The 17,742-nt window shown below is 37.8% G+C and overlaps 1 protein-coding gene across 1 annotated transcript in view; it reads left to right on the plus strand.

Moving 5' to 3' along the window:
• The window catches only part of DNAH14 (dynein axonemal heavy chain 14), a 362,777-nt gene that overhangs the window by 246,331 nt on the left and 98,704 nt on the right, over nt 1–17,742 (plus strand). The window contains 11 exon segments of the mRNA XM_044003178.1: nt 1,279–1,332; nt 1,334–1,376; nt 1,379–1,445; nt 4,583–4,644; nt 4,647–4,730; nt 4,733–4,752; nt 5,779–5,871; nt 9,583–9,721; nt 9,724–9,744; nt 9,747–9,781; nt 14,953–15,114. Coding sequence (XP_043859113.1) covers nt 1,279–1,332; nt 1,334–1,376; nt 1,379–1,445; nt 4,583–4,644; nt 4,647–4,730; nt 4,733–4,752; nt 5,779–5,871; nt 9,583–9,721; nt 9,724–9,744; nt 9,747–9,781; nt 14,953–15,114 — 780 coding nt within the window.

Consider the following 17,742-nt stretch of genomic DNA (forward strand, 5'->3'; position numbering starts at 1 on the left):
CCTCTATGGCCTGAGACCAATTCGTATTTTTTCTTGGAAGCTTTAGATGTAGGGACCCTGATGCTAACATTTTCCTCTGAGGGTGCACCTTGATCTTCCTTGTCACTAAGGAAACTTTCTATAGTCCTCACCTTTCTCTGTCTGCTCATCTTGCCTTTCTTTTACTTGACTTTTAGCTTCTTAAAGTGGGGCACTGTTTCCAGGCTGCAGTATCCCAAGCTTCAGAAGTCCCATGTGGTATGATTTAAGGAGGATCAGGTTCTTCACTTGCCTGACCTGTTCCCTGGTCTATAGATGACCCCAGACCAACTTGCTAATCAACCAGCTTTGTGTGTTGTGGTTGTCAGCTCCCATGAGCCTGTGTCCCTCCCCCACCTGGGCCACTGCTACTAAAGCCTACCTCCTGGTTCTCAGCAGTGGTGAAAAACCCAAGTTCTGCCTCAGCACCAGCATAGACCCCTGTAGAGCCTACCAAGGGCTCAGCCCTCTCACCAGACATTAGTGCATCTCTTAAGCATACCATCTATGCCTTTATCCAAGTAACTACTAAAAATGTTTAACAGCACAATGCCAGCCATAGATCCCTGAGACACTTCACTAGAGGCTTCCATCCATGTGGACAGTGATCCATTCATGATCATTTTGGGGGCCCAATCATCTAGTCAGTCCTGTAACTACCCCTATAACATTGTTGTCTGTGTGCTGTGTTAAGTCATTTCAGTCATGTTCTACTCTTCATGACTCTATTTGGGATTTTCTTGGCAAAGATAGTAGAGTAGTTTACCATTTCTGTTTCCATCTCATTTACAGATGAGGGTTAAGAGACTTGTACAGGGTAACATAGCTAAGTAAGCATCTGAGGCAAGATTTCAACTCAGGTCTTCCTGATGCTGAGCCTTGTATTACCCCCCCTGTGCCACCTACTTGCCTCATACTATTTTAATAGTTTCCTATTCTGTCTCTCTGCCTCCATTCTCTCTCATAGCTAATACATCTTTCTCAGAATACAAAAATATTTTCCTAATGGAAAAAAACTTAACCTTGGGACCATATCTCTCCCTTCAGTGGCTATCCTTTGCTTCATCCTCCCCTTGTCCCCATCCCATTTTGCTGTTAATGTAGATCATAGTTTGAAGATATGGTAATATTTTAAAATAAACTTTTCTTAATTTTAGAGACATGTTGAGGTTGTTAGCAATCTGGTTATTTGATATTTACAAATATTTTTTTAAATATTTCAATGACTTTTTGAAAATCCCATCTTTAAATTTCTAATAGCTACTCCATGGATTATTACAAGCTAACAAGTCAGTTGTTGTGTCTAAAGAAACCTGCTGCCCTGTTTTTTGTACATGAAGCAACCCGAGTATTTCATGACGCTTAGTTGACACTGAGGAAAGAAAATTTTTTTTCGAGCTTCTTTCACATGAGCTAGAACTCTATTTGAGGTAAACGTCTTTATATTTTAAATTTTCATTCTTTCATTAGAACTTTGAGGAAAAGAATGCTGTTTTCAGAAAGATTTCTGAAGTTTGTTATCTTAAGTGTAATTTTAAAATTAAGTATAATTGCCACTTGAAAATTATTGAGAGAGTCCCCCTAAAGATGTCACAAAACCGACCAATCTCAAATAGATTTCAGATTGTTTTCTCCTTCATTTGAAATATTTGTTAAACTTGTAGAAAAAACCATTCCCCAAAAGTACCATCAGACATCCATTTGAAAATATAATGAAGCTATTATCTCTCAACAGGAAGAAAGAGAAAATTTCCTTTGCATGGGGACTAGCCCCTAACCCCGCTGAGGAGAGAAAAACCTTTTTTCCCACAAGGAAAAGAAAGAGTTTTCTACAAGTGTCTGAAATTGGGGATCTCACCCCTTCCCTCAGGGAGATGGCCAAAGGAAAGAAGAGTGTTCTCACTGGTGGCTGAGAAGACTTTAATTTTGTCTTTTCTTGGTATGATGGCAAAGAAGAGTTAGTGCCAAAGAGGATCCTTTATGGTCCAGAGGAATCAGACTTTTTTGTCTGTGTCGTATCAGTGTCCCCAGAATAGCAGTGAATGCAGCAGTATATCCACAAGGCAAGACAAGGACAAACTAGACACATTGAGAAAAATCAGCTTCAAGACTCTCCAAGGAATTCAGCAAAAAAAGATCTCCATATCTGAAGAGAACATCTGGCAGACTCCAGCAAAATGACTTTCAGAAGCTGTTAACATCTTTGCACATATGTTCCATGCCTTATCCCACTTTCTTCTGGACTCTGTGTGTTCTTGTGTGAGAGTATGTCATGGACTTTGGAAAGAAAGGGAATGTTTAATGTACCAGTTGTTCTTATTAACAACCATAAGAAGATTTTTCCTTTTTAAAAGCTAATTAAATTTGGCTGATGAGTTGATATCAAGTGATAAGTGTGGAGAGAGGCATACTGGTAGAAGCCCCATGAGCTACGGTATTATTTTTAAAACTACTTCCAAACCTTTATAGTTGATTCTTTAGCCCCAAGTGAGCATGATAGTCACCCTCCAGAGACCTGAGTTGTCAATGAGATTAGGAACTTGGACGTGTCTGTGGACTTGTAAGAGGCAGGGGTAATGAGCTTAAGCCTGGTGCTGACTACTTTTTTGTAAAAACTGATTGAGACACTTCAGTCAAGAATCTATATTCATTTTTTCAAAACTATTTTTGGAGATTAAGTTCCTCTTTCTAGTAGAATTACACCTGAAAATAGCTTGAAGTCTTCCCAATTTGATGTCAAAATTCTACTGCCACAGTGTCAGCTTTGTATCTCAGTTATTTACACACAGGTTGCTAGACACTTATTTTTAAGTGAGTCTATATACTTCAGTTGCCATTAAAGAATTACAAAAGTATTTTATTTGAAAAATATACCATCTTACCTCATCGCTCACAACCAAATGTTCAGACTGAGAGGATGGTGCAGATGATAAAAATGTCTTCAAGCAGATCATTAGAAGAAACAGATTGACTCTAATTTGCCAGGTTTTCTCATTCCTCAACATGCCATTATGTTCAATTATCAGTTCTGCTGAACTACTACTGGGGACAGCATCTCAAGACTTGCCTCAACCATCTTTTTCCAGCCTCACATGAAGACATATTAAATCAGCAAAAATATACTCAAGATGTCTTCGCCTGGTATTAATTAATTATTATTATTACAAGAGTAATTTGAATTATTTGAGTTCTAGTCCACCATAATTGGTGAGGGTGAGGCATCCTAAAGTTGTGGCCATATGGAGACATCCAACAGATGTGTGGAAAAAAGCAAATGTAGAAAGGATTTCTGGACTGAAAAGTCTGAAAAACAGGTATTCTAATATTAGTTGTGTCACCAAATAGAACTAAGACTTTGAAGAAATCACTTTCCATCTCTGGAATTTTTAGTTCCCATTATAAAAAGAGGTGAGATTGATTAGATGACTAAGGTTTAAAATTTTATCCAGCTCTAAAATTCTTTATTTATTCTTTATCATTGAGTGTAACAAGTTTAGTTCCAATTTGAGTGATGGAAAAACTAAGAAATCAAAGCCACAAAAGCTATTTGCTTTTGAGAATGTAACAATGAGGACTAAGACCCTTATGTAGAAATCTGCAATTGTTAACATCACACATTAAAGTCCTTGGGATTATATGCTGTGTCCTATATCATTTTTCCTCTAGAAAAATGTCTATCTTATTGCTAACATTTTCCATATAGATTCTAAACCAGAAATAACTGCTTCAATCACTCTTGAAAACAGTCAAAAGTTACCAAATCACATTTTTAATCAGAATTTCTAAAAAATGCATAGGGTTTTTTATGCCAGTCTGAGAATTTCCCCTAAGACTGCATAAACTCGTAATACCTATGTGACCCTAAAAGCTATGAACCCTAAATACAATACAGAGTTGACTTTAACATGGTTTCCCCCCCTTCAGTAGTAACTTAGTTAAAGAGACTAAATCACTGGTTTAGAAGTTCCAAGTTCCACATGTAAATACCAAGTTGGATGAGGAGCTGAGAATACTACAAGACAGCTGGAGGATTTCGCAGATCAAAAGATAAACAAAAGACAAACCAGAGACAAGACCGTGAGACAGGATCTCCACTAGCCAAGAGCAGATGTTGCTACGACAGCTGTACCAGCCCTCAAAAGACAATAGAGTGGAGTTTGTTAGAATAGTTAACTACCCCAAGGTTGAGGAATCTATGCAGACTCCTACATTGATTTAACTTCCATGACAGGCTGCAAATGATATTGAAAGATCCTGTGGAACCAGAGACTCGAGTTTCCCTGTCTGCAAAAATACCTTACGGTTTGGGTTCTCTTTTAGCCAAATTTCCCTTTGGTACCTTAAGGTCAACATCTTCCTACAAGTAGAAATGTCATCAGCTACCAAACATGAGATTTTCCCAAGTTTCACCCTTATTATGGGGTTGAGCCATAGAAAATCCCTATGACATTCCCAAAAGGGGAATCTGGGCGATTTCAGATGACAAGGGGTTTCATTAATCTCATTAACAAGTAAAATTGTATTTTATTGGTTTTCTGGGTTTTTTAAATAAATTTTCTCTTCATAAGATTGTATTGGCCCGAGACAAAATCATGAATGATTTAACCTTGTATGTGGATTTTTTGGATGTAACAAACCTCATAGGAGAAGGATCTATCAGAACTGTAATAACCAGAAAAAACTTGCAGATATACTTTCTGAATTCCAGCTATCATGGGTTCAAGTGGTTTTGAGGTAAGAAGAGATGTTATGTAATCTGTTGCCAGTAATGATTGCCTTAAGATTTTAATTTTTGCTGTTGCTGTTTTTGTTTTTTTGGTAGAGGCAATTGGGGTTAAATGACTTGCCCAGGCAGGGTCACACAGCTAGTAAGTGTCAAGTGTCTGAGCCACATTTTGAACTCAGGTCCTTCTGAATCCAGGGCCGGTGCTCCATCCATTGCGCCACCTAGCTGTCCCCCTGCCTTAAGATTTTAAAGGAGCTTTTCAAACATATTGAACAGAAGAAAGGAAATTCACCCTCTGGTTTCAAAATGAGTTCTTATAAGTATGAAACCTTGTATTATTTTGCCCTCAGGTAAGATGTGATCTTAAAGATTGAAAAAGTCAATTTTTGGCAGCACGGCACTGTAAGGGGTGATATCAGTGAGAAGAACTGGTGGCATAGAATTGGTGAGAAGGTAATGTCAAATGGAAAATTACCCAGAGAGAAAGAGATAATAGGGAAAGAGTATCACAGAACCAGAAGTTTTCCTCCAAAGCCAAAGTGGTCTACTAGTACTTGAATGATGAGGATTCTAGATTAAGACCACTTCCTTGAGGGGAAGAGAAGAAGAGAGCAGTAACTACAAGTCTATATTGGATTTCTTTTCCTGTTTCTGAGTATCAAGCCAGTGATAGTCATTCAGCAAAGGAGAGAAGGTAGAGAAAGGGTCTCCTATTCCAGAGACCAGATCCTGAAAACAAGATTGCTGCAGCTACTGCTACTCATCCTGTTTTTGTCTTCTTCCTCTCTGGCTTGGCTTTTTGCCTCAATCAGAGGCAGCACTAGCAGTCATTTTCATGAGATGGTCTTGGATGGATTGTGCATTATTCAAGTTTTCTCCTCTCAAATTAAAATTTAAACCATTTGAAAGACACAATTGTTAAAAAGTTCTTTTTTTTATTTCTGTCTCCTCTCCTGCCACACCAGAACTGAATGAAATATTCTCCCACCCAGGTACCACTGAAATGTGTTTATTCCTTCCATTTCTTTTCCTAGCTTTCAAATTCAATGGTGTTCTTCAATGAAGCCACAGAACATGTTTGCAGAGCAGCAAGAGTCCTTCGACAACCAGGGGGCCACATGTTCCTGGTAAGAAAAAAAAAAGTTTACAAATAAGTATTTAAAGTTATCGGGTTGTTGACAACTTAAGAAATCCAGTAAAAATGTCTTTTCTTCGGAATGGTTCCTTAGCACTGGCCATTGAAAATTTATGGATTTTAACCAAAAAAAAGTTCTTGGATGTGATTAAGTAGTAAATCTACTCCAACATTTTACATAAGACACCAACACATTAAAAAAAAAACCACCAAGTAGATTATGTGCACATGCAGGTATGTGCATGAGATGGATTTGGCACCATCTAGTGGTCTTTTACATTTACTTTTATCATCTATGTAGGTGATCAGCTTTGAAAAAATGTTCCACCAATTGTCTTAAACATTACGCTAATGTTCCTAAAATTATGAGATTAACTAAAAACAAACAAATAACATCATTTAGACCCTAGAAGTTGAGAGTTATACACCTAGAGAAACCCCATCATACAAATAAAGAATAAAAAAGTTAGAATAAGGGGCAGCTACATGGCACAGTGGATAAAGCACCAGCCCTGGATTCAGGAGGACCTGAGTTCAAATCCAGCCTCAGACACTAGACACTTACTAGCTATGTGACCCTGAGCAAGTCACTTAACCTTCATTGCCTCACCAAAAAAAAAAAAAAAAGTTAGAATAAGACTTTGAAGTAAACAAATTAGCCTCATGTCATTAAAACTTTGCTAGCTTGAGCCATTGAAACAAATGAATTATGTCTAGGGGTATTAAACCATTAATTTTTTTGTCTCTTATAAATGTTTATCAGTAGAATCCAACAAATTCAGTGCTACTCTGCCCTGGGGGAACTGACATGCATAAGGATACTAGTAAATAATATTTCACAGAATCTCAGTGTTAAGAGAGAATTCCAGGGACCATCTGGTCCAGACTTACAATCCCTTCTACAACATGACAAGTGGTCATCCTGCCTCCACTTGACAATCTCTGGGTCAGGAGAATCCAGTACCCATTGGGTCAACAACCAATTGTACTTTTGGACAACTCTAATTGCTAACAAGTATTTCCACATATGGAGTCTTCCTTTGCACTTCTCCCAAATGCTATGAGTTCTTCCCCTTTGGGGACAAGCAGAAAAGTCTAGTCCATCTGCCATATGACATCCTTTAAAATACATTAATAGTACTACTCTTTATCCTCTTTACCACCCCCCAACTCCTGGCTAAATGTTCTTAACTCTCTCCTCCAATTGCCAAAGGACACTGTCTCCAGAGAGTTTTATAGATGTATGTATGTACATAGACACACACAAGAATTGTAAGACTTATCTTTATATGCCAGTTATGGGAGCAGGGCAGGGAATGTCTTTATCATCATACTCTTAAGCCTCTCTATTCAATAACCTTCCTACAATGTGACATCTAGAATTGAACATATACTCTAGATAGAATCTTTGTATCTAGTAAGAGTTCCTAAGGTAGACAATAGTCATAAGTTAAATAATCAATTGAGTTGAGGCTAATTTGCTAATGTTTAATGAAAAATTTAAAAGATATCGTGTCATATTTGACATGATTACAACACGTAAAATGTTATTTCTTAGTGTGAGTACACATATATGCACTTGAAAATCACATCAGTGGCTAAAAATCTTTTTCACTTCAAGTATTTAGTAACCCCAACTCTTACCTCCAAGTCAAAAGGAATATGCAGCCACCTAAATATATGCACAAAATTACTTTAGACATCCTTCTATAGACATATGTAGGTAATAAGAGAGTAGCTCTCCAACTACCTATAGATAGAGACTTTGTGGCTTGCCCCTATATAATCATAGGATCATATAATCATAGGATCATATATTTAGAACTGGAGAATACTCAGAAGCCATCCAGTCTGACACTCTCATTTTACAAATGAGGTAACTAAACCCATAGAGGTTGTGTTTTTTCACTGTATTCTTCCTTCTTTTTTTTTTTTTTTTGAAAAAAAAAAACCATCAACAATGATTTGGTCATTCACATAGGTGCTAAGATTCATAGGTGGAACTTTAACTCAGTTCTTCTTGATTCCAGGACCAGGGTTCATTCTAATCCAAAGAATGCAGCTCTAAAAAGAGATAGTGACAAGAGTAAGACAAATTAAGAAGAAGGTCGATTGGTGATCATATGATTGTAACTATTTTCTGGATCTCACTCAATGACTCTTCTCTCTTTCCCTAGAAGATAAAGCTACATCCATAATTAGGGTTAGCTAGAGCCATCTGGCAGCAGTCAGAAGCATCACTATAGACAATGATTAGGACATTCTATGATACATGTCGGTTTAAGTCTAACACATATGAAATATATTGTTCTTTAGGTTTCCTAGAAACTAAAGAATGTGAATATAAAGAAAGAATCCATGATGTGAACTGTTTGTGTTGATAATATATGTGTGGGGGCAGTTAGGTGGCGCAGTGGATAGAGCACCGGCCCTGGAGTCAGGAGTACCTGAGTTCAAATCCGGCCTCAGACACTTAACACACACTTACTAGCTGTGTGACCCTGGGCAAGTCACTTAACCCCAATTGCCTCACTAAAAAAAAAAAAAAAAGATAATATATGTGTGTATTCGACAGTATGTTTACATACCATTATCAGACTCCTTGAGGACAAATGTGTAATTGAGTCAGTAGAAGGCAGTAGACACATCCCAAGATCACATAAGCCTAAATATAAGGTTTGTGGGGCAGTTAGGTGGCGCAGTGGATAAAGCACCATCCCTGGATTCAGGAGGACCTGAGTTCAAATCCAACCTCAGACACTTGACACTTACTAGCTGTGTGACCCTGGGCAAGTCACTTGACCCTCATTGCCTCGCAAAAAAGAAAAAAGAAAAAAATATATAAGGTTTGTGAGGGGCTAGGAGCTTCAGAGGGAAAGGGAACCTTTTGGGGAAGTTAACAGTAAGTTAATAAAAGAGATACCTGAGAAAATGATTTAGATTTCTAGACTACTGATTAAATATAGATGGTAGGCTTCACCTAATAAAACAAGTAAAATTAATTTACCTGGAGTTTTGCAAATATAATAAAACTGTCCTTCCAAATCATGTTCAAATTTTTGTTTTGTTTTGTTTTGTTTGCGGGGCTATGAGGGTTAATTGACTTGCCCAGGATCACACAGTCATTGTCAAGTGTCTGCAGCTGGATTTGAACTCAGGTCCTCCTGAATCCAGGGCTGGTACTTTATCCACTGCACCACCTAAGCTGCCCCCTCATGTTACATTTTAAAGAGCTCTTTTTTTAAAAGTGTGATGTTTTAAGTGCGAGAAAACTGTCTTATCAACTATGAATCCTTGACAGAAATAGGGACCAGCCCTGTTATTTCACTAGAATTAGGAAATTCCCTGATAACGAAACTCCCTCTACCAATGCATGTTGCCACTTTGTCTGCAACTTATAGGCTGAGAGTTGCCTGGGAAAGGAGGGGGGAAGGGGTAAAGAGTAGTTAGGGGTTGTGCAACCTGCCCTGGATCACATAGCTAGTATGTTTCAGAGGCAAGACAGGAGCCTAGGTCTTCCTGGGGCAAGGCCAATTCTCTGTCTGCTACAGGATAAGATTTTTTTTTTTAAAAAGCAGACTGAGAAGAACTATCAAAAATCTAATCTATATTCACTCCCTCTACTCTTATCATAAACAAAAAAAATTCTTTGTGGAAAGATTTCTCAAAACATCTGTTTCATAATCTGTTTTCTCCCCTAAAGATTGGAATAGAAGGATGTGGAAAAGAAACGTGTGCCACCCTTGCATGTTACTTGGGAGATTGTAAACTCTACAGATTATGCACAGCTCGTAGTTATGGCCACCTGGAATTCAGAGAAGACTTAAAACAAGTCCTTTCTACAAAACAGGACTAGAAGGAAAACCACTGTTTTGCTTATTCTTGATACACATCTAACTCAGGTAAGCAGCTTTTGTTATGGATCATTGCTTTAAAGACTGATGTGTAAATATCTGTGTGGCAAAAGAGTGACAACTCCATAGAAGTGTTTTTTGTTTTCTTAGCATTTTAATTCTATTACAGATATCTTATAAGGCAATCTAAGTCATGTCATTTAATTCCCTAATGAAAGTAGAACGCCTGATTGATGCTATATTTACTTATTTTTCCTAAATGTCATCTATTTTCAGTGAAAAAAATTCATTTTAGTTTGTTCATAGCCTAAGCCTATTTCCAATAGTAAATTAACATTTGAAGGGATGAATTAATTCTTTCAATCCCATAGGATGACACCACCATTCTCTTATTTCCCTATATTCACAAGTAGGAGTTATAATTTACAGTTCTCTCTTCCATCAGTTTGCCCATTAGTTACAATATATTGCGAGTCAGCATAAGAAATTAAATGGAAAACTTGGGGGGAGCTTTGAGGAAGCTGCAGGTGACACAGCAAAAGTTAAGAAACTCAGAAATGCATAAAATATATTATGGTATTATATAATATAGGCTAAATTTTACAATAAGGTAATGTAAATACCCCATAAAAGTAAAAGAAAAAAATCAGACTCTTTCTCTGCTACAAAGTGAGGGTCAAAAAATTTTACTCCAATTTTCCAGATCTCAGATGCTGGGCTTCTTTTTTTTTTTTTTTAGTGAAGCAATTGGGGTTAAGTGACTTGCCCAGGGTCACACAGCTAGTAAGTGTTAAGTGTCTGAGGCCGGATTTGAACTCAGGTACTCCTGAATTCAGGGCTGGTGCTCTATCCACTGCGCCACCTAGCTGCCCCGATGCTGGGCTTCTAACCCCTGTGATGCGGAAGGGATATTTCTTTAGTCTCAGCTTCCCAATATAGTCAATCAGCCTGTCCTCCTGATTCTTTGTTGGACAATGTCCCTTGGATTTTCAGTTTCTAGTCACCATCCTAATCTAAATACTCATTTTTCTGTTATTATTATTGAACCTCTTTTTTTATAAAGTGCAATTCTTAATAGCATTGATAATGAGAAGGAGGCTTGTGAATTTCAGGTAATGTGGTTAGTCACAACATGAATATTCTTCACATTCTTCTGGAGCTAGATGGGACCTGAGCACAGAATCACAGAATATGAGTGATGGGGGATGTCAGCTCCCATCTAGCCTCATCCAGACTCTAAACAAGAATCTTTTGTCCTATTCAGCTGAAAAGTGGTCATCAAGCTCTTGCTTAAACACCATGGTTGAAAGGAAAGCCTCCCAAGTCAAGCTATTTCACTTCAGGATCTCTCTAAATGTTAGGAAATTTTTTCATTGATGGAAGGCTAAATCTGTTTCTTTATAAATTCACTACCCCAATATAACAAAAGAGGAAAAATATTGGATGTCGGAGGGGATGTGAGAAAACTGGAATGCTAATCCACTGTTGGTGGAATTATGAAAAGATCTAACCATTCTGGAGAGCAATTTGGAACTATCCTCTTTTTATCTACTTTGAGCCCTCTGTGAGAATTGGAATGGCACCCTTTCTGGAGAGATACTGTAGGGAAGCTCTGCCTTGAGAAGAAAGCATGTGATTTAGAGACCATGTGACTTTAGCATCCAGAAGTTACATCTATAGAACCACCTGTGGGACTTGTCAATCAGAGCTACCAGCCAATTAGCTTGGAGCTGTGTGTATGGACAGCCTTGCTTCCTGTTTCACAGATGGCTTCTGGGAGAAGCCATTGAGGATCGGTCTCTTTTTGTCTGGGAAACCAGCATGGCAGCAGATGGAGAACAGGGTGGGCCCCTCTTAGTCGTTCGGACACCAGCGTGGTGGGGAGAGATTTCATGTGGGCTGCTAGGAAAGGAAATTGTTTTCTTTCTCTCTGGCTATACCAAATTAGATCTGAGCTAGGATTTCCATGCTATAAGGAATCTGTTCTCAATCTCTCTCTCTCTCTCTCTCTTCACCAACTTATAATATATATTTTAATAAATCTTTAAAAGCCTAAACTCTTGTTGAATTTATCAGTGATTTTAGCCAGCTTCCCCCCAAGACTGGGGCGGGGGCAGATCAGAACCCATATTTAGATTTTAAACAACACACCTCATTCTCTGGTTCATCCTTCTGTATTTATCCAGTCTCTAGTTCTCTGTGTTTCTCATGGATTCAAAACTCCAAGGTATTCATTCTGGGCTCTCCCCGTTAGGCAGTTTCTAACACTGCCTTGTAGAGCTTGCCCAGTAGATTCCCCTTTTCCATTGTGCCTCACTCCAAAACAAGACCAATTCCTGCAGGTAACGGAGAAGACATTGTCCCATACTAGGAACCTTCTACAAGTATGTCCCTAATTATTTAGCCCACCACTGATCTGTACCTTCCCTATGGTTACCTTCTTTTCTCCATTTGCCTCTAAGTCTCCTCTTTGGGTCCATGCCCTCTAACTCTTCCTAATGTCAGTTGTCCTTAGAAGTTCCAACCCCCTCCAATTTTCCACATCCTGAGGTAGGACAAATAGTCTTTTTCAAACATGAAATTCCCAAGACCACATGCAGCACAAGGTACTCATCTACATTCAGAGAACATCTCTCTTCATCTATAGGAGCATTCATTAGTAGGACCTACTACTACTACCAAAGTAAGGTCTCCATTTTCCTCTTCCCACTTTTCAATCCTTTCCCTCTCCTCTGCAACCACTCCATGGTAGACTTTTCTGTTCCTGAGACCACATAGGTCACCTTCCAAGCCCTTGATTTCCTCAGGCACATCACACACTCTGTTCCCTTTCATTCACCATTCCATTCTGTAATGTAGTTCCACCAAAAAAATAAAGAAAAGAAAGAAAGAAAGGAAGAGAAGGGGGAAGAGAGGAAGAAAGGAAAGAAGGAAGGAAAGAAAGAAAGAAAGAAAGAAAGAAAGAAAGAAAGACATTGATTCACTCATAGGCAGAGTGTTACCAAGTTCTGTCCATATTACACAAGGCCAGCCTCATCACTGTTACCTCTACTTCTGCCTTCACTCTTGTGTCTTTGTGTACATTTATGAAGAATCCCCTTACTGGTCTTTCTCTGCTGTCACTCTATTGTTGTTTCTGTCCTTCCTTGGCTGCTATATTCATTTATTTATCCTGCATTTCTGTTATCTGGGCTGTTCAAAAAATCAAATAATCTCTTCAGTTCTGATTTTCTTAGAATGTTCCTGATGTTTGTTTATTATTGAATGTCAGTCTTTTTTCATTTATCATTAAGCTCAGATTTACAGAGTAGGTTCATCCAGGGCTGCATTTTGAGCTCCATTGTTCTTCCATTCCTTCCTGTACTTTCTGGTAGATATGGAATAGTTTTGTATTATTTGAATTGACTTTCCTTTGTATTTTCAGGTCCTTTCTCCTAATTGTTTGTAGAATTTGTTGTTTCTAAATTGAATTATTGAATTTAATCACCATGTGTCTTGTAGTTTAAAGCTTTGGGTTTGTTGTTGCTTTTTTTATGGGGGTTATCTATGAATATTTTTAAGTGGTAGTTCATTTTCTATGTTGATAAACAGCTCTCTTGTATTATTTCCTTCAATTTGGTGTTACAACTTTTTTTTTCTTGTCCTGCTCTTCTGGGAAACCTATGATCTTTAGGTTGTCCCTACTCATCCTGTCTTTTAGATCAATATGTTTTGCTTGTATAGTGTTCATATTTTCTTTTAAAAATATTGTCTTTTGATTTTCTTCTTTTATATTGTCCTTCATTTCTATGTATTTGCATTCCTAATCTACCGTTCTCTCTGGTTTCTTTGTTGAGACTTGCCATTACAGATTCCAGTTTTTCCGTTCTGCCCATTATTTTTGCTGTACAGGGCATTAATTCTGCCCTCATGTTTCCCATTTCTCTTTTAAACCATTCAGGAAGAGCATGTGGTAGTTTTATGTTCTCCTCAAATTCCACATGGTTCTCATCTCATCAAGTGTTGGATCATTTACCTTTTTGAAGTATTTATTTATAGATGCCTCAACATGTTTACTAGATCTGGAGGCTGTATCCCCTTCCACTATTATTGTTTTCCTTTTTTGTTTTATCTGCTTATATTTGAGGTCTTTGCGTTTTCTTCTTCCTGAGATCTTTGGCAATTTCAGTCTTTTTCCCCCTTATTTTCCCCTACTTTCTGACCCCCTGACTTGGCAGTTTTCAGACCCAGTAGTTTCCTTGAGGCTGGGTCTCCAAGACTCTCAACCTCCTCATACGCTGGGCAACTTATGTTTTATCAGCTTGGGTCTCTTCTTCAGGTGCCTTTTGGGAGGACAGAATTAGCTCCAACTGGTCATGGGGCTCTTTCCCTCAGGCTTAGTAAAGTGCTGCATAGGCCCCCATATATATGCTGCACCCTGTCCCACACCCTCAATTCTCACTTCTTTGGTGTAGCACCAGCAGTTCAGGGAGCTGCCTGGTGATACGGGGCTGATTTCTGAAATTTGGGTTTCCAAGACTTTAGGAGGAGGGGTTTAGGGTATGCTGTTGAACTTTATTTCAAGCCCAGACATATATTCTACTCCTTTCCCTCTGTTCTTGGTTCTTCTGCAGATATCTTTCATAACCTAGCCCACTTCTCTGCATTGCACTGTCTGTGTGGCCCTAGTAAGCTTCTGACCCTGGAGTGTAGCCTAGCTTTTATGGCCTAAGCAAACTTCCATAGCCTAGAAGCAGGATCTCCAAGACACTGGAGAGAGAGGTGGGGAATGGGGTGTTTAAGTGGGTGTGTTTTAGTATTTTTGGTAGTCTATATTCCAATTGCTTGGGTTGTCTAGTATAGCCTTGCTTTTGGTAGTGCAAAAGTTGGGAGTGGAGTGTTGAATGAGCTCAGGGTAGATATCAGTTTGTGAGTTTATTTTTTGTGTTTTCATAGTTTTTTTTTTAATTTTAGATTCTGAGTATCCTGAATCACAGAGACAGATTAAGTTTCTTTTGTTTAGGCATGTAATTTCTGTTTGGAGAGGTTTGATGGGTTGAGGGGATCAGAGAAAATGTCTACCCCTTCATCCTCTTGATCTGATCTAAATTATGAATAGACCATCATGGTTTACCACTGTCAGTTTGCTTACTCACTATCTGTTCATTTGGTGTCTCTTAGATTAGAAAATATGAGTAATTAGTAATTTCTGATTTAAGAAATATGTGTTTTCACCCAAGGAGACTGTTTTAGAAGATTTGAACAGCATTCTCAATTCAGGATCTATGCCTGATGTATTTGAAAATGAAGAGCTGGATAATATAGCATCAGGTCTCAGAAACGTTGCTGAAGAATCCTGTTGTGGTGACAGCCGACAAGCTTTGCTTCTATTCTTCCAAAAGGTATTGCCTATATGAATTTATTTTTATTAGACTATGAAGTCAAATTAAGGATGCGTGTTTGATACCACATTCGTGTTTCTGTGTATAATTTTCAGTTAATGTTTTTGTCCTTAAAGTAAGCTTATTAAGCCAGATCAGTGACAATATTATTTTAAAGTGATCCAAAGGTTTTTTTATACAACTTAACCTTTGGCATCTTGATATTCTCATGAATTTAGCATCAAGAGATGTGTCCATCCTTAGTGATATATGTGATTTATGTTAGATTATCTCACACTTATTTTATTTTTACCATTAACCATTAATACTTTCTACTTAAAACATCACAGTATCTATCATGTGACTTTCCTATTTAACAGCCTGAGATAATTCCCTTTTGCTTCCACATCAAGATTAAACTCTTTGAAAAAGACCTATTTGTACAAAAATATTTATAGCAGCTCTTTTTGTGGTAGCTAAGAATTGGACATCAAAGGGATGCCCATCAATTGGGGAATGGCTAAACAAACTGTGGTATATGGTGGTAATGGAATATTATTGTGCTATAAGAAATAACAAAAAATAAATAGAAAAGAAAAGAAATAACAAGCTGGATGGCTTCAGAAAGGCCTGGAAAGACATGTATGAACTGATGTATAGTGAAGTGAGCAGAGCCAAGAAAACATCGTGCACAAGGATAGCAATATGGTTTCATGAAGAACTGTAAATGATTTGACTATTCTCAACAATACAATGATCTAAGACAATCCCAAAGGACTATTGATGAAACATACTATCCACCTCCAAAGAAATAACTGATATTGATGGAACACACTGAAGCAAGCTATTTTCCACTTTCATTTTTTTTTATTTTAATCAAGTTTTCTTATAAAAAATGACAAATATGGTAATGTTTTACATAATTATACATGTATAACCCATATCTGATTGCTTGCTACCTCAGGGAGGAGAGAGGGGAGGGAGAGAAGGAGAGATAAAAATTGGAACCCAAAACTATAAATAAAAATGTTTATTACATTTTTTAAAAAAAGATTAAACTCTTTGTCTGACTTTCAGAGGCTCATCACAATTTGAACCACACCTATTTATTCAACCCTATTCCCTATCATTCTCCAGTTCCACCATTAAGTCTTCTTTTTGTTCATGGTGTACATCCTGGTCTTTACTTTTCTGCCTTTGCTCTTACTGATTCCCTCTCTAGAATGCATTCTTTCTTCCCTTCTGCCTACACTAAATCTATTCATGCTTTAAGGCCCAGCCTAAAGCCTACCTCCTTCAAGGAATTTTTTCTGACTATATTCATCTCTCTTGTTAATGCCATCTGGTATTTGGTGGTTAAGCACATGACCTGCTAGCACCAACAGATGAAGCATCAATTGTAACAAACAATGGTTTCTTTATACCATGATGCTTTGAAGTCATTAACTTATGCCACAGGATGCCTTTCCCTAGTAGATGATGCATTTCCTTAGGATGATCACTTTTTATGAAAGAAAAATTCAGTAGAAACCAGAAGCATTAAAATTTACACTTCACTTTTTAGAGTAGATACATGGATGATTTGGATTCTGGTCCCATACCTTCTACTAAGTTGCTCTGTGATCCTAGGCATGTCACTTTACCTTTATGGGACTCAGTTTACTCATCTGTAAAACAGGAACATATCTGAATATGAAGTCACTGCACTAGTCCAGCTTTAATAGGCTTCTACCTTTTGTTGAGTATTAGTAAAAATACAAGGGTTTTTGGGGCAGCTAAGCAGCCCAGTGGATAAAGCACCTGCCCTGAATTCAGGAGGACCTGAGTTCAAATCCGGCCTCAGACACTTGACACTTACTAGCTGTGTGACCCTGGGCAAGTCACTTAACCCTCATTGCCCCAACAAAAAAAAATACAAGGGTTTCCGTATGATATTACTTTATTTCTGCAAAACTCTGAGCCTTTGCTTTAGAAATGATACAACCATGAAAACTCAAAAGAAACAAAATAAAACCATGAACATAAAGGTAATAAAAATACCATCATATCAAAATACTATATGGCATATATAATTGCTGTTCTGATTATTTCAAATATGTTCATTTCTTTTACTGCATAGTAAGCTTGTTGAGAACAAATCACTTAACACTTAATTTCTTTTGTATCTCATACAGCCCTTAGAATAGTGTTGGGTATAGAGTAGGCCTCTTATTAAATATCTGATAGTTGATTAATTGGATATGTAACAATGTTTTTTACTCTACAGGAGAAATGACAATTTTTATTTCCTTTGGGAAAATAAAGAGGTAGTTAATAAAATGGTGTCTGAGAATGGGATTAGGACAGAGTATACCTGATAAAGATTGTTGAGAAGGTATTTCCTTGGACATCTGGGGAGAAAGATGATGGAGAAGAAAAAGCCAGGCTCTCTAAACATTTACCTCCAAACAACTTTAAAATAATGTGTCAAACCAAATTCTAGACTAGTAGAGTCAACAGAAAGTCAAAGTAAAAGATTATCCCAGCCCAAGACAATTTAGAAGGTTGGATAGGAACATCTGTAACTTGGGGGTGGAGGCTGGGACAAGAACCTACATGGATGAAACACCAGTGGTGGGAATAGATGATGGTAACAGACGCAACAGCAGC

The sequence above is a fragment of the Dromiciops gliroides genome, chromosome 4 (genome assembly GCF_019393635.1).
Source record: "Dromiciops gliroides isolate mDroGli1 chromosome 4, mDroGli1.pri, whole genome shotgun sequence".
NCBI lineage: Eukaryota > Metazoa > Chordata > Mammalia > Microbiotheria > Microbiotheriidae > Dromiciops > Dromiciops gliroides.